The 21,484-nt window shown below is 64.3% G+C and overlaps 1 protein-coding gene across 2 annotated transcripts in view; it reads right to left on the reverse strand.

Moving 5' to 3' along the window:
* Positions 1-376: 376 nt before the first annotated feature.
* ARAP1 (ArfGAP with RhoGAP domain, ankyrin repeat and PH domain 1) overlaps positions 377-21,484 on the reverse strand; it is a 32,366-nt gene continuing 11,258 nt past the window's right edge. Inside the window, exons 6-33 of one of the 2 annotated variants that reach the window (XM_074919429.1) lie at positions 20,253-20,322; positions 19,887-20,007; positions 19,586-19,767; positions 19,131-19,237; positions 18,842-19,041; positions 18,666-18,751; positions 17,385-17,567; positions 16,002-16,176; positions 14,845-14,979; positions 14,477-14,612; positions 12,592-12,694; positions 12,308-12,503; positions 11,315-11,360; positions 10,922-11,085; positions 10,447-10,659; positions 9,748-9,853; positions 8,756-8,903; positions 8,366-8,449; positions 8,148-8,216; positions 7,897-8,014; positions 6,658-6,771; positions 5,706-5,872; positions 4,506-4,588; positions 3,667-3,717; positions 3,334-3,397; positions 2,323-2,390; positions 1,126-1,163; positions 377-940 (exon numbers count right to left, since the gene is read on the reverse strand). In XM_074919429.1, coding sequence (XP_074775530.1) covers positions 1,133-1,163; positions 2,323-2,390; positions 3,334-3,397; positions 3,667-3,717; positions 4,506-4,588; positions 5,706-5,872; positions 6,658-6,771; positions 7,897-8,014; positions 8,148-8,216; positions 8,366-8,449; positions 8,756-8,903; positions 9,748-9,853; positions 10,447-10,659; positions 10,922-11,085; positions 11,315-11,360; positions 12,308-12,503; positions 12,592-12,694; positions 14,477-14,612; positions 14,845-14,979; positions 16,002-16,176; positions 17,385-17,567; positions 18,666-18,751; positions 18,842-19,041; positions 19,131-19,237; positions 19,586-19,767; positions 19,887-20,007; positions 20,253-20,322 — 3,220 coding nt within the window. In that variant the 3' untranslated portion in view covers positions 377-940; positions 1,126-1,132. Of the gene's footprint in view, positions 941-1,125; positions 1,164-2,234; positions 2,391-3,333; positions 3,398-3,666; positions 3,718-4,505; positions 4,589-5,705; positions 5,873-6,657; positions 6,772-7,896; positions 8,015-8,147; positions 8,217-8,365; positions 8,450-8,755; positions 8,904-9,747; positions 9,854-10,446; positions 10,660-10,921; positions 11,086-11,314; positions 11,361-12,307; positions 12,504-12,591; positions 12,695-14,476; positions 14,613-14,844; positions 14,980-16,001; positions 16,177-17,384; positions 17,568-18,665; positions 18,752-18,841; positions 19,042-19,130; positions 19,238-19,585; positions 19,768-19,886; positions 20,008-20,252; positions 20,323-21,484 lie in introns of both variants that reach the window. The other variant, XM_074919420.1, reaches the window with a different exon arrangement.

The following is a 21,484-nucleotide window of genomic DNA, read 5'->3' on the forward strand; positions in this document are numbered from 1 at the left end:
GATGGGCTTGGCTGCGGGTTTAGGATGGGTTTAGGGTGGGCCTGGCCATGGGTTTGGCCATAGGTTTAGGATGGGCTTGGCTGCGGGTTTAGGATGGGTTCCATGGGTTTGGCCATAGGTTTAGGATGGGCTTGGCTGCGGGTTTAGGATGGGTTTAGGGTGGGCCTGGCCATGGGTTTGGCCATAGGTTTAGGATGGGCTTGGCTGCGGGTTCAGGACGGATTTAGGGTAGGCTTGGCTGTGGGTTTAGGATGGGTCTAGGGTGGGCTTGGCCATGGATTAGGCCATGGGTTTAGGTGGGCTTGGCCAGGGGTTTAGGATGGGCTTAGAGCCCCCCCAGCCACCCGCCCCACACAGACACCTGGACACCCCCACACCGTTTTCCCAAAACCTTTAATATCGTCAAGAGGCGGCGGGGGGAAGCGGGGGCAGCTCCTGCCACCCCCCCACCCCCCACCCCCCTGAGTCTGGAGCCGCTGAGGAGTTGGGGGGGGGGGAACAACAGAGGCTGGATGCGCCCCCTCCCCAGTTTGGGGGCCTGCAGACGCTCTTGCCGCCGTGGAGGGGACCCCAGGGATGGGGCCCCCCCTCTCCAGGAGTGACACCGTGATGCCGCCCGCCTCAGTGTTTTAAAAAAGAGACTTAAAAAATAAAAGGGGGGGGGGGGGGAAGGAAAAGCAAAAGCCCCCGGCCGCAGCCCCCGGGGCGGGTGGGCCAGCACTGCCTGGCCGTGGCTCCCGAGACCTGCTCCGCCGGGGGGGGCCCTCGCTGCCCTTCGCCCTCCTGGTTGCCCGTGGGTCACTGTTGCAAGGGTTTGGGGGGGCTGAGGGGGCAAGAAAGCCCCGGGGGAGGCTCCGGAGCCGGCAGGACCCCCAGGGGGGCAGGGGCTGGTGTGTGGGTGCCCGAGGGCGTGTCCCCCCCCCTCTGCTTGCGGATGAACCTGCGGCACAAGAGAAGGGTCAGCGGGGGGGGGGGGGGCTGCCACCTCCGTCCCCCTCCCACTTTGGGACACACACACACACACACACAGAGCACCCTGCGTGCGTGTCCCCGAGTTGGGGGGCTGGGGGACAAGGGCTCCCTCCTCCGGCGGGTGGGGGTGCAGGCTGAGGGGGGGTCACTCACCGGTGTGTCAGGCCTCCAGCTCAGACGTTCCGCAGGAGCTGGGGACAGAGAGCAGACGGGTCCCCGTAAGTCCCCTCTGGGGGGGGGCACACACAAAAAAACCCAATGAAGGGAAATGGGGTGTGTCCCTCCCCCCCAGCATGTCCTCTGAGGGGATGCCATAGGGCCACCAACCCCCCCCATGCTGGGCCACCCACAGGACTGTCCCATGGGACCCCTGAGAGGCTGGTCCCTGGCTCTTGGGGTGCAGAGACCCCCCCCCCAACAACACCACCACTTGTAGGGTGGGGGGGTCCGAGTCTGGAGTGGGGGGAGTGGGTGGGGACGGGCACACAGCAAAGCAGAGCCCATGGAGAAGCTTCCCTGACCCCCCCCCCCCGTTATAAACCTGAGCCCAGAGAGTTGGGGGGGGGCCCTGCCCCGGGACTACTCCCCCTCCCCCAGACCCAGTCCTGGGGGACGGGCACAAAGTGGGGGGCACTGAGGCAGTGACGATGCTGCTCCCCACCCTTGGGGCACCCTTGGGTGCCCAGCTGGGTGACGTACAACCGGTGGGACCCCCCCAGACCCCCCCCCTCCCCGGCAGCGCCGTGTGCTCAGGTTTATAACAGCAACGAGGGCCCGAGGGATCAGCCCGGTCCCCGTGGCTCAGCTCCAGAGTGGCATTGAGGGGCGCGGGGGGGGGTACCCGGTGTGTGACAGCCCCCCCGGGCAGGCCGGCTGTTACACAGACAGACAGACAGACAGACAAGGGGTTTACTTGTGACCGGCAACGGCGTTTCTAAGAAAAAAAGCTCCTGTTATAGGAAAAACCAGGAGCCTGGCAGCATCTCCTCGTCTTGCATCACACGGTTTGGGGCACCCCCGCACCCAGGAGACCAACGCCCGCTCCGATGCCGGTGGGGACACCCCAAAGGATCACCCCCCCCCCCCCCCGAGGATTCCTCCAGGGTGACCCAAGCCTGACGCGGGTACATAAGAAATGGCAGCAGGGATACCCCCACCCCAATTTTGGGGACCAGGATCTCGCCGGCGTGTGATGCAGGGGCGATGCTGCCCCACGCAGAGGGTGGGTGTCCCCCCCCCAGCATCCCCCCCCCCTCACTCACGGTTAGAGGGTCAGTAGCGAAAGCAGCCACACTGTTCCGCATCTCGCTCTCATTGCCCCGCAGCGGGATGAGGGAGATGTTACCCAACCTGGAGTCCTGCTGCCACCGCGACGCCCGCACCTTGGAGGTGTCCGACGGCCACAGGGCCCCCCCGTTCTGGGGACAGAGGGGACAAGGGGTTGAGGTGCTGCAGGGGGGTGGTGCTGGGGACCTGCATTTTGGTCCTCGGCCACCCAGGGATCTCCCTTGTGAGAAAACTCCCCAAAACCAGGGTCTGGGAGAAAAAACAGTCTGAGAGGGATAAGGGATGGGGGGAGTGCGGCCCCCCCCCCCCCCCCCAAGCCAAGAACACTCAAACAGTCTCAGAGAACAAAATTATAGTCATGAGGTGAATAATGTGGAGTTTGGGGCAGATAAAGCTGCTGGGATGGCAGGGGATGGGCTGGGGGGGGGACAGTTCTGCTCTGGGGCATCGTGTGAGCTTCAGGCCCATCCGCCCCATGAAGGAGCTTTGCTTCATCAGCTGCAAAACGCTTATTAAAGCTGACGCCCCTTAACGAAGATTAACAAGATGGTGCTAATTCCATCACCCCACGAAGCACCTTAAACCCCTCCCATCCATAGGATATAGAGATATGTGGGTCGACTGAGGGGATGGACCCAAGAAAATTGGGGGGGGGAGAGGAGTGAAGTAAAGAAAAAAGAAGATGGATGCGGCCCTGGCAAACCAGGACTGCCGAGCTCTATTTCTGCCTCTCTTTCTATTTATCTTCTTTCCTTTTTTCCCATTTTTCTTTATTATCATTAGGTAACACAAGGCCTACCATGTCACCTACCATAATTTTTTATATATTTAGCAATTACCGTGTATCCAGTTAGTACACTGGGGGGGAATAATCAATGTCTGGATTTTTGAGACTTGTCTCACCGTTGTCCGCTCCACTGGGGATTTACAACTCTCCATCTGAGCGGGATGTGAGGTTCCCCCCTCCCCGCGTTGCTGGTGTTTAAGGCCTCCTGGCTACCCTGACGGGGTTTCTGCTGGCCACGTGCCCCCCCCGCCCCGGGCCGTCACCCCGCAGCCCTGCCTGCTCCCCACCTGCGCGTGGAGGAAGGTGGCAAACCACTCCCGGAGGTCGGCCTGGGTGTCACAGCACAGGTACCTGCAGGGACACAGTGTCAGCGGCTTGGGGGGGACAGTGGGGCACCCCTGGGGACACCCCGGCTGCTCCCAGCACTGCAGGGGACGGAGCCGTGACCCCCAGTTGGGCTCTGAAGGGGACAAGGGGGGATAGTCACGACCCCAGGCTCTGCCCACAGAAATCTCCATCCCCCCCCCCAAAAGGCAGCGCCCCCCTGGCAGCGTGTCCGCAGCGTGTCCGTCTGCCCGGGGGGGGCAGGGCAGAGTCCCCGTGGCCGCCCCTTCCCTCACCATTGCTGCTTCTCGTGCTTCTCGGTCTCGTAGAAGACGGTGAAGCCCCAGCTGGGAGGGGAGAAGAGGGAAGAAGAGCCAGGTCCTGGGCTGCCGGCCCGGGGGGGCCAGTGCTCCGGGGCTCCGAGTGCCTTAGCGCGCCCTGGCCTTGCAACCCCCTGACCCCTGCAACCCCCCCAGCCCTGAAACCCCCCAGCCCTGAAACCCCCTGACCCCTGCAACCCCCTGACCCTTGCAGCCCCCCCAGCCCTGCAACCCCCGGGCCCTGCAACCCCCTGACCCCTGCAACCCCCTGACCCTTGCAGCCCCCCCAGCCCTGCAACCCCCGGGCCCTGCAACCCCCCCAGCCCTGAAACCCCCCAGCCCTGCAACCCCTCAACCCTGAAACCCCCTGATCCCTGCAACCCCCCAGCCCTGAAATGCCCCATCCCTGCAACCTCCATCCCTCAAATCCCCCAGCCTTGCACCCCCCCCGGCCCTGCAACCCCCCCAACACATGCTCACACACCCCCCCGCACACCCTCACCCCCCCAGCCTGTCCCGCGGGGCTGTTCTGACCCCTGGCGGCAGCAGCCCCGGATGGCACCAGACTTGTCCCAGCGGCCACAACTGGCCCCAGCCCTGTCCCTGTCCCCGTGCCTGCCCCCGGCGCTGTCCCTGTCCCTGTCCCTGTCCCCATCCCCGTCCCCATCCCTCTTACCGATCCTGTCCCCTTCCTTGTCCCCATCCTTGTCCCTGTCCTGACCCCTCTCCCCATCCTTGTCCCTGTCCCGACCTCTGTCCCCACCCCTGTCCCCATCCCTGTCCCCGTGTCCCCAGGACCCTCCCTTCCTGCTCACCACGTCGGGGGCCGCAGTTTCCTCTTGATGCCCAGGTAGACCTTGAGGTTCCTGACGGGCCACTCCTTCTCCGGCTTGTGGCTCTGGGGGGGGGACACACACACAGAGACATGGCCCCGGGTTGGGGGGTGCAGGGCCACCCCCAGACCCTTCTCCACCGACACCAGGCAAGGAGGGAGGAGAAGCCGTAGGGATGTGATGACAGGGACGAGGGTGACACCAGGGACAAAGGGCCCAGCGGGTGCCCAGAGGCCACAGGCAGAGGCAGGGACACACAGGTGACCTGTCCCCCCCACTCTCCTGGGGGCTCTCTTTCCCCCCCACACCCCCAAATATCCCCACACAGCACGGGCGGGTGAAGATGGGTGCCCCAACTCCCCAACTCCCACTCTGCTGCCCCCCCCCATCAGAGCATCCCTCGGGAGCACCCTGAGCAGGTGACAACGGGGACCCCCCGGGGACACCCCCCCAGCACTGTGACTTACAAGAGCCCTGATGGCCACAGGATGGGGGCACAGCTCAGCCCATCATTCCCCCCCCCCCCCAGCCCAGTGGGACCACCAAATCGGGGGACCCTGGATAATGGGGGGGTGCAAACAGGTGCACCCCCAATGCCGGGGGCTGATGGGGAGGGGCAGGCACAGGCAGCACCCCGCTGCCTGCTGCGGGACTGGAATTGGGGTGCACTGTGACCAAAAACACTCCCCCCTGGGCCCCCCCCAAAGTTCTCCGAGGTGGGGGGGCCACTGCTCCAGGCTCCGGGGTTAAAGCGGACACGGAGGATGCGCTGCGGTGGGGGGAGAGGGGACCACCTGCCTGCGGACTCCGGGGTGGGCAGGGGACAGACAGGGGATGGCGGATGGGGGCAGCGAGGTGCTGGGCTGCGGTGTCAGGCCGGGGGGGGCAGGGGAGCGGGGAACCTCCGGGAACCCTCCGGAGCTGGGAGAGCGGCAGCACTTCTGGGGTCAGCCCCACCGCTGCCCGCAATGCCCGTGCGGTGCCAGCCCACACGGGTCCCACGTCCTCAGGGACTCCCGGCACGGGGTCACAACACGGGAAGGAAAGCGACGGCAGAGGACGGGCAGGGGAAGGGCACGCTGACTCGCGGGCAGGGCGGGCAGGACGGGCAGGGCGGGCAGGGCGGGCAGGGCGGGCAGGACGGGCAGGACGGACAGGGCGGGCAGGGCGGGCAGGGCTCACCCGCACTTCCTTGTAGAGGCGCAGGCAGGTGTGGTTGAGGATGAAGTAGCGGTCGTGGAAGCCGGTGCTGAGGCCGAGCCCCAGCAGGTTCCTCTCCTCCCGGAATTTCATCATGCCGTGCTTGCAGTCGCCCACTCTGCTGGCTGGGGGCACACGCCTGAGCGGCTCTGGCCCCCCAGGGGGGGTCAGGCCCCCCAGGAAGGCCGCGGGGTGCAGCCAGACCCAGTCCCACAGGGAGCCCCCCGACCCCAGCACCCCCAGCACCGCAGCCCAGGCAGCGCAGGCAGGACTGTCCCCCCCCCCGCCCCATGCTGTGTGGGGCATCCAGCCCGACCCCATATGGGGGGCCTGGCCACGTGCCAGCCGGGCTGGTGGCCTCTCCGCATGAGTGGCCAGGCAGGCTGCAGCCCCGGGATGGTTGAGCCCTGTCCCCTTTCCCACTCCCATCCCATCCCTTTCTCCATCCCCATCTCATCCCCATCCCCATCCCACCCCATCCATCCCACCCCATCCATCCCATCCCATCCATCCCACCCCATCCCACCCCATCCATCCCATCCCATCCCATCCCATCCAACCCATCCCTACCCCATTTCCATTCCTTTCCCATCCCTTCCCAATTTCTTCCCCTTCCCAACCCCTTCCCCATCCCAATCCCAACACCATCCCACCCCCATTCCCATCCCATCCCCATTCTTATCCCCCTCCCAATTCCTTCCCCTTCCCCATCCCATCCAAAACCTATCCCATCTCCATCCCATCCCCATCCCAACCCTTGCCCCAACCCCATCCCATCCTCCATCCCTTCCCCATCCCCATCCCAACGCTTTCTCCATCCCATCCCATCCCCATCCCATTCCCTTCCCCATCCCTTCCCAATTCCTTCCCTTTCCCCATCCCAACCCTTTCCCCATCCCATCCCCATCCCAGCCGTGGCTCCCCGGCCCCTCACCGAGGTAGACGAGCATGTTCTCCATGGACATCTGCTTTTTCACCACCAGGTAACTCTCCGTCCCCAGGCCGTGCAGGATGGGCAGGACTTTTTCCGAGTAGTGCAGAGGCCGTTCTGGCAGGCAGGCAGACGGGCAGGGATCAGGCAACACCCCAGGGTGGGGCTGGCACCCCCCGAGGGGGGTCACATGTGTGTCCTGAGGTTCCACCAAGGTCCTGCCTGTCCCTGAGCCGACCTCCCGCCTTTTACAGATTCATTTCACGGTGCTGCTGCTTCCCACTTGTCCCCCGGGGGAGGTGACTTTTGGCCCGTGGTACATGAGCTGTGGGGACCCGCAGGGACCGTGGCGGGGCCCAGGAGCCATCGCCAACAGATATTGCAACTGCAAGATGGGGTTTGAAAAGGTGGACGGCCGCAGGCGGCGCGGAACGCGCCCACGGGCTCACACAAACCTGCACAGCGGCATTTCCAACGCGCGTGCTCCCACCCAAGCAAAGCGCGAGTCAAGGATTTCATACAAGTTCACAGGTGACTCTTCAACAATTTTAGGCGAATTTGAGCCTCTGCACAACCTGAGGATCCTTATTTTTGTTTTTTTCCTGAAGGGCTGGGTGGTGCTTGGCTGGCGCTTAGTGCTTCCCTGAGCGGCGGAGGGGGGGACCCGCTGCAGCAGGGATTTTGCTGGCTCGAGGTTGGCAAGAACTGAACCATCTCGGCAGAGGCTTTCAGTGATGCCCAGCACCAGGCTCAGCACCCTGCCTGTCCCCCTTCCTTGGGAGCCAGCACTGGAGCTCCAGGTACCAGCAGGCAGGGCTGGGGTCACATCCTGCTCACACCCAGCTCTCACTTGCTGCCGCTGCCGAGCCTCCCTTCAGTGGCCGGAGAGCCCAGACACCCCCGCCAGGTTTCAGAGGTGTTTGAACCCCCAAGGATGCAGACAAGTACCCCGGGGGGGATCCTGGCCCAACCCATCTGCAGTGCTGGGCCACGTGCAAGCTGGATGCAGTGAGTAAAGCTGCGGCACCGCAGTGTCCTCCCCCACGCGCCTGGAGCCCATCCCAGCACTGCTCCATGGTGCTGTCCCCATGGGAGCCTTCTCGTCCCCATCCCTACCTGCATCCCCATCCCCATCTTCATCCCCATCCCCATCTCCACCTCCATCACCATTCCAATCTTCATCTCATCCCCATCCCCATCCCCATCCCCGCCACCCTCACACCCCCACACCCCCACACCAACCTGCCTCCTCCCTCTCGTTCACTTCGAAGCAGCTCCAATAGTCCTTCTCCTTCATGACGATTTTCCTCCGGTCTAGGATCTCGAAGGTGAGCTCCTCAGCCGTCATCGTGGCCGGGATCTGGGTGGGAAGGGACAGGCCCAGGGCCGTGCCACCCTCGTGCCAGCTGAGAGCATCCCCCCATGCCACTGCAGAGGTTTGGGCACACTGAGGGGGGTCCCCATCCCCTCTAGGCCCCCCATCCACCACTCACCTTGACATGCTGCTCTGCCTCCGTCTTCTTCTCCTCCAGGTAGACAGTGCAGATGAAGTCCCCAGCTTGCTGCGAGGCAACGGGATGTGTGGGTTAAATCTCCCCCACCCAGCGTGGACCCACCCCTGCCTGGGGCATGTCCAGGAGACGGTGGAGCAGGCGGCGAGGTCCCCATGCAATGAGGGTGCCCCAGGAAGGTCCCTGTGTTCAGGACCCACCTGTGTCCCACTGGACGCTGCCTCCCGCATCTTCATGATGGCCATGATCTCGTCCTGCTGCTTCTTCATCTCTTGGTCGTTGACCTGTCAGGGAAGAGGAGACCAAGGAGCCATCAGGGATGACCAGACCCCCCTTGAGCTTCAAGGCAGCAGCAAACGAAGGTCCCCAGGGGAATCTGCTCCCCTGCCCAGTGGCACTGGCACCTCCAGGCTCGGGGGTCTCCAGGGTTTTCAGAGACATGGGCCCCCCCTCCCCTCATCTGCAATGCAAGGAGATGTCTGCAGATGGAGCAGATCCAACATCCTCCTCCTCCTTCCCCCTCCCCATCCCTTGGGAATGTCCACGCACCAGCCTGACCCAGCGCGGCGCCGGAGCAGGGCTGAACCTACATTAAAGATCTTCACGTAGTGGCTGATGAGATCCTCCACCACGCGTCCCGCCTTGTAGTCCTTCCCGTCCGTCTGGAAGAGTGTGGGCCCAAAGACAATGGCCAGGTTGTGTGTGTTCATCTGGTTCTCCCCAGAGAAGAGCTGGACACTGCGGGGAACCCTGTTAGGATTCTTGTCCTGGAGACCCCCCAGCCAGAACCACCCCCTTGGCCTTGCTGTAAGGAATCCCAGAATCCCAGAACCATCAAGGCTGGAAAATCCCTTGCAGCTCCTCCAGCCCAACCATGACCCTCCCCCTGACCGTTCCCAACTCCCCCAGATCCCTCAGCGCTGGCTCAGCCCGACTCTTCAACCCCTCCAGGGATCCCGGGGACTCCCCCCTGCCCTGGGCAGCCCATTCCAACGCCCAACAGCCCCTTCTGCACAGAAATCCTTCCTCAGAGCCAGCCTGACCCTGCCCTGGGCAGCTTGAGGCCATTCCCTCGGGGCCTGGCGCTGGGGCCTTGGCTCCAGAGACTCATCCCCCCTCTCTGCCCCCTCCTGGCAGGGAGTTGCAGAGGGCCAGGAGGTCTCCCCTCAGCCTCCTCTGCTCCAGACTGAACCCCCCCAGTTCCCCCAGCCGCTCCCCAGCAGACCTGTGCTCCAGACCCTGCCCCAGCTCCGTTGCCCTTCTCTGGCCACGCTCGAGTCATTCAATGGCCTTTTTGGGGTGAGGGGCCCAAAACTGAACCCAGGAATCGAGGGGCGGCCTCCCCGGTGCCGAGCCCAGGGCTCAGGTCCCTTCCCTGGCCCTGCTGGCCACGCCAGTGCTGACACAAGCCAGGATGCCGTTGCCCTCCTTGGCCACCAAGGGATGCGACACTCAGCTTTAGGCACAGCTTGACCCCAAATCCTTCTCCTTTCCTTGCTTGGGATGTGGATGGAGGGGCAGGGGCTCTCCTCTGCCCCACATTTTCCCCCCCCCAGCAGATGGGGTGATCCCCACGTTGTACCGAAAGAGGTGGTTGATGAGCGCCTTCAGCGTGGCCCGGTTCACCGTGGGGAGGGTGCCCAGGAGCCGCCGGTACTCGTTGATCTTCTCCTCCTCATCCTCCAGCGCTGTGAGAGGGGCACGAGGGAGTGGGTGAGCGCGGAGGGGCATGAAGGTGAGGTTAAGACTCATGGCCCCACCATCCCCTCTCCAGACCCCCAACTCGGACCTTCCGGCCCCACCGTGGGGACGGAGAATCCCAGCTCCGTGGGACTGGAGCAGCCCAGCTTTGTGAAACCAGAGCTCCACAGGGCCAGAGCACCCCAGTTTCATGGCCAAACCATCCCAGTTCTGCGGGGCCAGAGTTCCCCAGCTCCGTGAGGCTGGAGCACCCCACATCCACAGGCCGTGGCTCGCGGCTGTTTTGCTGCCGGTTGCCTCCATCCCCGGTATTTAGGGACCAGATCCAGCAGCAAAGGGTGGGGGGGTCTGGCTCCCTGCCCCGTCTCACAGGGTTGCCCAGGGTCAGTGTGGACGTACTCTGCTCCCCACCCACCACTTGACACACCCCCTCGGAACACGTGGGGCCAAGACGTGCTCCCCCCAACCCCACAGCCCGGACGGGAGGATGAAGGGAGCTGCAGCAGAGCCGGAGAGCCCGATACCCCCCTCCCACCACCCCCACCCCCCCATTTCAGGCACACCCCACACAAGGACTCACCCGTCGCCCACAGCCAGTCCGGGCCCCACCGCCCGGTGAAGAGCCCGTCCCCGAGGTCACGGAAGAAGCGTTTGAGGGTGTTGGCGACGTCGTCGACCTGGTGCTCGCCCTCCTTCAGCCGGACGCTGCGGGCGTCCCGGCGCAGCATCTCCAGCAAGCTGGTGGTCTTGGAGTTCTGCCCGCTCTTGCGGTAGATGCCCTCAGATGTCAGCCCTGGGGCAGAGCCAGTGGGGGTGAAACCCGCCCCCCCTAACTCCGTGGGAAACAAGCACCCCTCTGGGCCCCCCCCTTTCACCCACCCACTGCGTCCCCATCAAACACCACCGGACAGGGAGCGGGTGCTGCGGCGTTTCCCACCCCGCAGGAGCTTCTGCCTCCCACGGAGCTGGAGAGGATGCTCAGGGAAGGAGGGAAACACGTGTCACGAGTTGGTCAGGCATCAGCCTAAGGGGGGGGGGTCAGACCCTCAACGTACCGCACTGGGTGATGTAGTCGATGCAACGATCCACCAGCAGCGGGACGTCCGACTCAGTGAGCTGCTGCTCTGACAACGTGTCCCCCGCGCTGCCCGCGGCTTTCTGGATGGCCTGGACCCAGCCCAGGAAATCCAGTTTCCTCTCCCCCTGGATGTACAGCGTCCTGCCGGCAAGCCTGGCCTCAGCAGGGGGGCGACCCACGCCCCCCCCCCCCGAAACCCCACTGCATAGCTGAGCCCAGGAGCTTGGGGATGGTCTTGACTGTATTTTGGGGGTCCCCAGTAATGGTGGGGAGGGTGAATTCACCCCAGGATGAGGGTGGGCTTGGGCAGGGTGTGATAATATGCTGGAGGAGTCTAACCACCCACTCCCCATGCCCCCCCGGGTCTTACCTCCGCCTCTCCACCAGCACCAGCACCTCGTTGTCTCCCTGGATGGCTGGAAGGGAAGGGAGAGATCCCATCACAGCAGGAACATGACAGAATCAGAGAATCCCAGAGTCATGGAGGTTGGAAAAGCCCCTGCAGCTCCTCCAGCCCAACCATGAGCCTCCCCCTGACCGTTCCCAACTCCCCCAGATCCCTCAGCGCTGGCTCAGCCCGACTCTTCAACCCCCCCGGGGATCCCGGGGACTCCCCCCTGCCCTGGGCAGCCCATTCCAACGCCCAACAGCCCCTTCTGCACAGAAATCCTTCCTCAGAGCCAGCCTGACCCTGCCCTGGGCAGCTTGAGGCCATTCCCTCGGGGCCTGGCGCTGGGGCCTTGGCTCCAGAGACTCATCCCCCCTCTCTGCCCCCTCCTGGCAGGGAGTTGCAGAGGGCCAGGAGGTCTCCCCTCAGCCTCCTCTGCTCCAGACTGAACCCCCCCAGTTCCCCCAGCCGCTCCCCAGCAGACCTGTGCTCCAGACCCTGCCCCAGCTCCGTTGCCCTTCTCTGGCCACGCTCGAGTCATTCAATGGCCTTTTTGGGGTGAGGGGCCCAAAACTGAACCCAGGAATCGAGGGGCGGCCTCCCCAGTGCCGAGCCCAGGGCTCAGATCCCTTCCCTGGCCCTGCTGGCCACGCCAGTGCTGACACAAGCCAGGATGCCGTTGCCCTCCTTGGCCCCCTGGGCACACTCTGGCTCATTCTCACCCCCCCCAGCCCCTCTCTGACTGGCAGCTCTCCAGCCATTCATCCCCTGGCTCCCCCCAGCCCCATGGGGAGCCCACTCCAGCCCAAACGGTCCAAGCAGCGACTTTCCAGGGACGAGGAAGAAGCTGCAGAGGAGGAAGAGTGGCTGCAATCACCCACCAGCCCCCCACCAAAACCTTGGTGCAAACCCAGCGGCTCAGGGCAGGATATGGGGGACACCCTCTCCCTAAAATCCCCCGGGGGGGGCACTCACAGAGCTCCTGCAGCTTGCGCAGGTGAAGAGGTTCCTGCCGCTCGCTGCCTGGGACGCAGACATGGAGTGTGGAGCCGGCCAGGGCGAACCAGCCCTCCTCGGCCCGTTCCAGGTTGAGGCCGCCCTTGTAGTGCAGCCGGCCGATGCGCTGGAAATCGAGAGCCAGGAGCTCCTCGGCGCAGGGATGGACGAAGGACTGAGGTGAGGACAAGAGGAACCCGTCAGCGCCACCGTGCCCAGCTCCCTCCGGCACCCAGAGCCACCCCCAGCACACCACGTCCCACCTTGGCGATGGATTTGAGCCACTCGCGAGCAGCGTCGGGGCTCTCCAGCCCGAAGAGGTAAAGCCTCTCCGACTCGATGTAGACCTCAAACGTGTTCTCGATCCTGCGGGAGGGAGGGAAGGGAGAGCCTGGATACCCGCGGGAGGTGGGATGGAGCTGGGCGGGGGGGTGCCAGGGCATCCCAGGGGGTGGGAGGGTGAACATCCCGCTGCAAACCTGCCCGTGTTACATCTTAATTGATAAAACCGGTTGTGAAATGCCAGGAAATGATAAAGGAACTAGTGAAGCTGACCCCAAAGAAGTGATCTAGAACATTCCCCATCTACCAGCGGCCACGGTTATTAGTTGCACCCGTAGCCATAGTTACCCCACCATGGGGACAATTAATGAATTTTGGAAGCTCGATCGAGTGAGATGTCGAAGCGGGGTCAAGATGACCTTGAGTAGCACCAAGAAATTCATCAAGAATTTGATCCCCAAACCCTAGAAAAGAGGGAGAACACCCTGGAACATCAAGAGAACGCCTGGAGTTGTGCTGAGGGGGAGTTATCTGACAGCCTGGCCAAGGGACTCATTGATTAATTAACTTGGCAATGAGCTTTTGAGTGGCCTGAGAGTGAACGACCCTCATTAGAATGCTAAAAACCAGCCCCCCCGGCCAAAAAGCCCAGGTTGAGCCCCTTCCCCTGAGCACAGCAGGGCAGAAGCATTCGGGAAGGCCTATTTTAATTGTATGTTAATCACTAACCAATCAGGATCTAACGGGCGTGTTTGGAAAAGCACCAACCCCTGATGTTTGTGTGTCAAAGGAGCTCGAAAAGCTGCTGGGGGGGGGGGATTGATTTGGGGAAAATCACCCCAGGTCTGGATAAACACAACCTCTCCCCTCCGCGCGTTATCGCCCGCCGGGCACGAAGCCGCTTGTAGGGGAATGGAACCAAAACCGTGATTAAAACACGAAACCCTGAGTAAAGTATGAGGAACGACACCCTGAGGCCACAGGGAAGGGAAATACCGAGAGAAGCTGCCAAGAAAACTGAGAATGACTTGAACCAGGAGTGAGTTTTTGTCTCGGACAGAGTAAAAACCCGCCGTCGCGTAGGGAGAAGCCCCCTGCCCAGAGGAGCCCGTTCCTCACTGAACGTAAACCAGACAGGACCTTGTGAGGAGCCATGAGCACGGGGCTGGGCAAATTTTTTAGGAGAAAGCAAAGATAATGGTCACTCGAGGTGTAGTAACGCTCCCTCCGTGCCTTAACCAAGGGGTGCTGGTGTTTTGGGGTCACCCCCCAGCCCCCCTGAGCTGCATAGGGTTGGATTAAACAAAGATTTCGGTGCTGGGGGATTTCAACTCGTTGCATGGAGAGTAAAAGGACCCGGATTCTGGCAGCTCTGCCGGGGGGAGTCCTGTGGCTTGGGAATCCCCCATCACGGCCCCGGGGCCCCCGGCGATCCCATGGGGAGCACAGGGGCTGCACGGGGGAGCAAAGGGGGTGTAAAGGGGTTATAAAGACTCTGCAAAGGGGTTACAAAGGGGTTACAAAATGGCTGCAAAGGGGTAACAAAGGATCTGCAAAGGGGTTGCAAAGTGGCTGCAAAGGGGTTGCAGAGGGATTGCCAAGGACTTGCAGAAGGGCTGCAAAGGTGTTGAAAACGGGCTACAAAGGGGTTACAAAGGAATTATAAAGGGGTTACAAAGGGGTTACACAGCCTCAGTGCAAAGTCAGCTGGCTCAGCCTTGCTGCAAGCGCCAGGGCCAGCAGTGGGGTTGGGGACAGTGACGCCCACCCTGTGCCACCACCCCTGCGCCAGGCAGCGGCCGTGCGGGAGCCGGGGGGGGGATGTGGGGGTGCTGTGGGGGTGCTGGGGAGGGGGTTCAGCCTTACCCGTGGGCGTGGGGCGGGTTACTCGCCAGGCACACCATCTCCTCGGCCTTGAGCTCGCCGTTGGGCACGGCGTTGCGGTCGTTCTCGTAGTAGCTGAGGACGCCGTCCTGCAGCGTGCACCACCGCCGGCTGAACTCTGCCGCGGCACAGGATGGTGCTGAGCACCCCCCTACACCCCTGCAGCACCCACTGGGTGCCCCCCACCCCCCCCCTCCCCAAACCAGGTGCTGTTGCACCTCCCCGCAGCCTCCGCAGTGCCCTGGGGACGGTGTAACCCTGTCACCAGCCCTCCCCAGCCCCACTTTTAGGGGGCTTGGAGCCCCCCCCAGCCCCACACCCCTATTTTTACACACCCCCCAGCACCATACCTTCCTGGCCCTTCCGCTCGCCCACGGGCTTGGCCATGGAGGGGGTCTTGTAGAGGAAGCCGTTGTGGGTGACGGAGGGCAGCGGCACCGAGTAGGGCTTCTCCTCGCTGCCCCCCAGCTCCAGGCGCGGTGTCTCTGCAAACGGGGCGACGGCCGGTCACCGGGGCAGGGAGAGGGGGGGACACGGGGGGGGCTGCGCCTCGGAACCCCCTCCCCAATCCCGCGCAGTGCTGTGGGGTCCCTGTTGGCCCCCAGTACTGAGCTGGCGTGGGACAGGGGGGTTATGGGAAGGGGGGGGTGTCCCCCACCCATCGGGTCTCCCCCTGGGCAGCCCTTGCCAGCCGGTGAGAGGCACCCCCCCCCATTTCCCCCCTGGGTCCAGGCAGAGATGGGGCGCAGGGACACCCCTAAACCCCCCCCCAGCTCAGACCGTGGGGCTGCCAGGGGACACCCAGGAGGACGCACAGTTCACTGGGGCAGCCGCGAGGCCTCGTCACTCTCCCAACCCCCCCTTTTTTTTTCTTTTTTTTTAAAATTTGTTGTTGTTGTTGCTGACACGTCTGGAACGACGAGGCCAACCCCGATCCTGGGCAAACTCCAGCTTCCGCGGGCTGGACTTGGCCGCCGAGGCAAGGAGGGAGGTGACGGCTACGGCTGGCGCTGGCCAGCCCTTGGCAAGTCTCCATCCCCAGCTTCCCAGGGCCGAGATTCGCCCCACATTAGGGTGCGGATTGGGCCCCCCCAGAGCCATCAGCGGGGCTCACGGGTGGGCGGGTGGGCAAGTTTAGTGACACGGGAGGTTGCCGGGGATGCCCGCAGCATGCCAGGATGGTGCGGGAGGGCTGAGCCCGTCCTTCCCGGTGTCCCGGAGCACAATCCTGCATCCCCAGCGGGGCTGAGATGGAGAATCCCTCACCAGCCCCCCCTCAAAAAGGCTCCCCAAAAGCCCCTCTCCTGGCCAAGCAGCCTGAGAGCCCCATTCTGGGCGGGATATGGAGCTAAGCCAGGCTTAAAACCATCCCTGCATCCCTTGGGACACCCTGGCAGGTCTCCGTCCCGACTCTGGGAATGCTGGTGGTGGGTTTAAACCCACGGTGGGGGGTGGTGGAGGAAGGGGCAAGGGCGGGGGGGGGGGGGGGGCGGGCCTCAGGCCTTACCGGAGGTTTTGTTGTGGAGCAGGAACTCCATCTGCAGCCTCTGCCCGCTCTTCTCGGCCAAGGCCAAGGGCGTCGGGCACTCGGGGTCCCCCGTGGCACAGGTCACGGCCGCCCCGCAGAAGAGCAGCGCCTGCGTCTCCGCCAGGTCACTGGTGGTGACGGCCGCGCACAGAGCCTGCGGCAGAGCCGGGAGGGTGGCGGGTGAGGCCGAAGGCTCGTGAGGAGGAGGAGGAGGAGAAGGAGGAATAGATACCCCCCACCCCCAGTCTCCCCGTCTCCGGCCAACGGAGCCGGGTGGGAGCGCGGCGAGAAGCCGGACCCCCGCCGCTTCCCGGCAGCCTGGGCAGGACAAAGGAGGCTGGAACGGGGGAGAAAAAGTTTGGAGCGAGCGGTGAATCCCTCCCTTAAGGAGCCGGGGGTGAAGTCATCCGGCAGCGGGGCGGGCCGGGTGAGCCCGGAGTAGAAAAACAAACAAGCCCACATGCGAATTCCGGCGGCCGGCCGGGCCCCCCGGCTCTTGGGCAAACATGGCAGCGCCGGAGGAGCCGCGGTGGCGGCGGGAGGCGCAGGGACGACGCGCCGGGACGGTGTTTCCTGAGCTGGGATGGCATTCCTGGGGCTGGGGTGGTGTTCCCTGAGCCAGGACAGCATTCCAGGGGCTGGGATGGAGTTTTCTGCACCAGGATGGCATTCCCTGGGCCAGGATGGTGGTCCCTGGGCTGGGCTGGGCTTCTCTGTGCCAGGTTAATATTCCCTGAGCTGGGATGCTGTTCCCTGAGCCAGGACAGCATTCCCTGGGCTGGGATGGAGTTTCCTGCACCAGGATAACATTCCCTGAGCTGGGATGTTATTCCCTGAGCCAGGACGGTGTTCCCTGAGCCGGGAGGGCATTCCCGAGGCCAGGCTGACATTCCCTGAGCCGGGACAGCGTTTCCTGGGCCGGTTGCGCAGCCAGGACCGGGGATGGGTGCTTTGGCTCAGGGACTGGGGGTGCTGACTGGGCACCTCTGCCCCCCGCCACCATGGGGGGGCTCCGAGCAGCTCCCCCCAGCCCCAGCCCCCCTTGAACCCCACACCAGCCCCCACAGTCACTTCCAAGCCAGGCAGAGACGAACCCATGTGGGTGTCTGGCAGCGGGAGGGGGGGGGTCCCCTGCTTCGGACTGGGCTTTCCAGCCTGGAAATGAAGGTGGTTGTGCCCCACCCTGGAGATGTCACCCTGTCCCCTTGCTTGGGGCGCGCGGTGGGGACAGGGTGATGCAGGCAGGGATACGGGAGGGTGGGAAACCATCCAGCCTGCTCAGGCAGACAAGCTGCTCCCCAAAACAGCCTCAGCACCCAGGCAGGACCCCCGAGGTGATGCCCAGCCCCGGGGGCCACTGACCCTGTCGAGCTCCTCCTGGTTGCCGAAGAGCGGGTGGTAGCGGCGGTACTTGCCCTCCCGGTATTTGGCGATGAGGAAGCGCCTCCTCTCCTGGCTGCTGCTGGGGGGGGCGATGGCCTCGCTGGGGGGCACGTTGGCCGCCCAAAATCGGTTGGCCACGGCGTTGCCGATGTGGTGGAAGAGCTGCGGGGACAAGGAGAGGCCGATGTGATGGGGGGATGAAGCGTGGCCATGGGCTGGGGGGAGTGTTGTGGGGTCTCCAAATTGGGGGGGGGTCTCAGGGAAATGGGGAGGGGAAGTGGTGGGGATCACGGGTGCACCCACCCACTGCAGGCACGCAGGGCTCCTCCTGCCCCACGCCCCGGCGTCTGGCAGCCCCCGCAGCCACCGACCCCCCCTGCTGCCCCGCTCTATTCCAGCCCTGGAAAATCACATCTGGAAGCAGAGGGAGGGGGGGGGAATCAGCAACCCTCAAGGCTTTTCATGGCCCCTCGCCATCCCGCTGCCCAGCACCCAGCAACGCTCAGCCCCCCGTTAAGAGGTTTAGCCTTGTCTCTGGAGCCCCACATCACCCCAGCAAGCTCATGGGGGGGGCTCTGCCAGCACCCCCCAAGCTCTTTGGAGTGGCACAGGGTGCCGGAGAGGGGTCAGGAGAGGGGCTGGAGCAGGTTGGGGGCTGCTGGCAGCAGCTCCCCCCCAGCTCAGCGGGGTTTAGGGCAGCTCGCCCAGATTGGGGAGGGGACGGGGAGCAGCTGGAAGCGTTTGGGGGCTCGGGGAGCAGGCGATGCCGGAGGCGGGGGCTGCGCGGGTGGGACGCCAGGCAGGAATGCAGGATCCAACCGGGATGGCTGGGAAAAGCGAGGCCAGGCGGGCTGGAAATGGTGGCGGGGTTGGGGCTGGTAACAAATCCCAGCTCCCCCCCTTCTCCTCTTCCACCCCGGGGGCCATCGGGCTGTGCTGATACATTCCTCTGCTTTGGGGGGGCTCCTTGGCCCCACACAGCCGCCCCACAGCCCTGCAGCCGTCTCCTCCACTCACCAGCGTGTCTGGGTGGGTGTCGGCGTGTCAAAGGCTGCGGGGACGGGGATGGAGCAGGGTGTGTCCCCCCCCAAACAAACCGAATGGCAGCGTCACCCCGAGGGGCTCGGATAGGGCTGGGAAAAACCCTGGTGTGCTCCTCCAGCACGCGGCCCATAGCCAGCAGGTCTGTTATGGGGGGGGGGGGAAGACAGGGTGTCTCTCCCCCAGAAAAGGGCTCTTGGGGCTGATCTGTACCAATACCTGGATCAGCTCCTCTGTCCACACCTTCCTGTCCATCTTCAGGCTCCGCACTTTGGTGATGCCGGGGCCCAAGCCCCGGTGCTCCCCTGTGCCAACGAGACGAGCCCTCAGGGACCTGCTTTGGGTCCCCCCCCACCTCGTTCCCCTGTGAACTCGCCCCCCCTCACCCCGGGTACCTGCGCATCTCTTGCAGATGACGACGCAGAGGTTGATGGAGGCCCAGTCAGGCTTGGGGGAGCCGCAGTCGGCGCAGAAGCGGTTGGACTCCACCGCCCAGATCCTCTCGGCCACCTCCGAGTTGGAGAGAGCCTCGGCGATGCACTGCTGCATGGCTTCCACCCACTCCTCCTTCTCCTGCTCCGAGTCGGCCGAGAAGCTGCCACCGTAGACCGGGGGGGTGAGGAACGGGACGGTTTTGGGGGCGGAGGGCAGCCCGCCAGCACCCCCTCCCCTCCCTCGGCTCACCTAAAGATCCTGTACGGCGTCGTGAGGTCGAAGCCCCGGCGATCCACCTCCTTGACGTTCCCCACGTTCATCTCGATGTAGGTGATGCCGATGCCCAGCCGATAATCCTGGGGGGGTGGAAGGGGGAGGGAGGGCAGCTGGGGGGGGTACGGGTGATGTCCTGCCTGCAGGAGCTGGTGCCGCCTGCACTGCTGCCTGCACACTGCAGGGCCCTTTCCAGCCCCGGGGGGGGGCCTCTGCAGTGGGCGTGATGCTCCTGGGGAACCCCAAGGCTCAGAGAAGGGAGGGGGGGCTGCAGCCTGCAGGGTCCACGCCGTCCCCGTTTTGGGGTGGGGATGGGGGTGTCCAAGCTCACTGCCAAGCGCTCAGGCTGCGGATGTGAGGGGAAGGGGACGCCCTCAAAATACCATCGGGGTCCCCCATGGTGCCCCAACCACTCCCCCCCAGCCACCCACCTCCGCGTTCTTGTAGAGAAAAACTTTGTCCCCGGCCACCGCCACGAACAACTTGTGCTTAAACCCCCGCAGCTCCAGGAAGCCGCTCTTGTCGGCCGGGTCGGCGGCCATCGACAGCCTCTCCTTGCCCCTCCGCTCCTCCGCGATCTGCTGCAGGGTCCGTATCCACTCGTTACGGTCCGCTGCGGGGCCGGGGAAAAGGGGGGACACGGGGCCAGGATCAGCACAGGGCCAGGACCCTGCACCGCTCATCCCTTGGGGGGAGCAGACGGGGTCGCCCCGGCGCAGGGACCCCCCTCACCGTCGCTTTCGGCCCGAAACACGAAGTTGCGGTTGTTGGTGATGACCTCGAATTTCTGGTCCCCGACGCTGGCGATGCGGGAGATGGAGGAGACGGGGATGAAGCGCTTGGAGTAGGTGTCCTGGGGCAGGGAGGGGGGGACACACATTGCTCATCACTACGGCCTTGGGGGGGACAGGGTGGGGACCACCCCGAGAGCATCCGGGAGGCTCCGACATCCCACAGCGGCTGCTGCTCCCCGGGATGCTGCCTCTTGGCACGGCTGTGGCTCATGGCCAGGATGTCCGGAGGGACGTGGCCCCTTTGGGGCAGGTGCCCCCCACCTTCTCCCCCCTCCCAGCTCCCAGATTTTCTCGCCCCACTCGCCTTTTCACTGTCGAAGTAGCGGAGGTAGTCGCTGTCGAGCTTTACCCACCGCTTCTGGTAGATGTAGGACCTGGGAAGGGAGCGGGGGCACCCGTTGGCGAGGACAGGGTGACCCAGCTGCAGCCCCCCCCACCGCCCCCCAGGCTGGAGCAGACCCCTCCCCGCTCGTCCCCAGCCAGCCCCAGCCCCGCTGTGCTGCCCTTGAACTTGGGGTGACTCTGCTTGTGCCTTCATGCCCCAGTTGCCAAAAGCCTGAGGCCACCCCACCATCGATCCCACCGCGGGTCGTGTCACCGATGGGGACCTCACGCTCTCCTCGGGGCACCAATTAAAACACGGAGTTGAGAAAGGGGGTTACCCCTAAAATCCCGCCCCCCCCCCCCCCAAATCCCTATTTGTAATTATTACTCATGACCTACAAGCTGGGGAGGGTTCAACCCAGGGGACACATGTGCCAGGTGCGGCTGGTGGCACCCTGGCCTCTTGCAGGGCAGAGGGATGGGGATGAAAGGGAGAAGGGGGGAACCCCAAAGATGGAGCAGACACCTTTATCCCCCCCCCAGCACAGCACGCAGCCCAGGGCAAGGCACTAAACCCTGCAGCCCCTCACCCTGGCGTCAGGGCTGCAGGAGCAGCCAAGCCAGCCCCCCCGCATGCCTCCAGTAAGCCCAAGTACTGCACCCCAGGGTGTTCACCCCCCCCCCAGATGCTGCTGCACCAGCCCCATTGCTTAAGGGCTTCTTGTTTGCTCAGGACGGGTTTCGCCATCGCCACACGTGACCCCGGCGCTCGGCCTTTACGTAACCGGGGACCGAACGTGCTCAGCCCCGCCGCGGGCTCTCCTGCTCCCCATCAGGAGCTTGTCCCTGTGCCGTGGGGTGCAGAGACCCCCACCCCCCCTCACCAGCCCCACTCTGACCTCCCGCTGCTTTTAGCGGCTCAGGGGTCGGGGGGTTGGATTTTTCCTCCCGTTGCCTTCCCCTGGCTCCTGCTCCCCCCGCAAGCAGCTGCCGGAGCAGCTTCCCAGGGACCTTCCAGCTGCTCTCACTTCCCCAGCAGCCAGGCTGCAAGCAGCCAGAGCTTCCCCCTCCTCCTCCTCCTCCTCCTCCTCAGCAGGACTGCACCCTCAGGGCTTCCTTGTAGCCCAAATTAAATAGCCCCCAAGTATCCTTCCCCTCTCCTGCTTGATTTTTCCCTCCCAACCGGTGTGGGAGCGATTTGAGGGGGTTCCC

The sequence above is a fragment of the Athene noctua genome, chromosome 1 (assembly GCF_965140245.1).
Source record: "Athene noctua chromosome 1, bAthNoc1.hap1.1, whole genome shotgun sequence".
Taxonomy (NCBI): domain Eukaryota; kingdom Metazoa; phylum Chordata; class Aves; order Strigiformes; family Strigidae; genus Athene; species Athene noctua.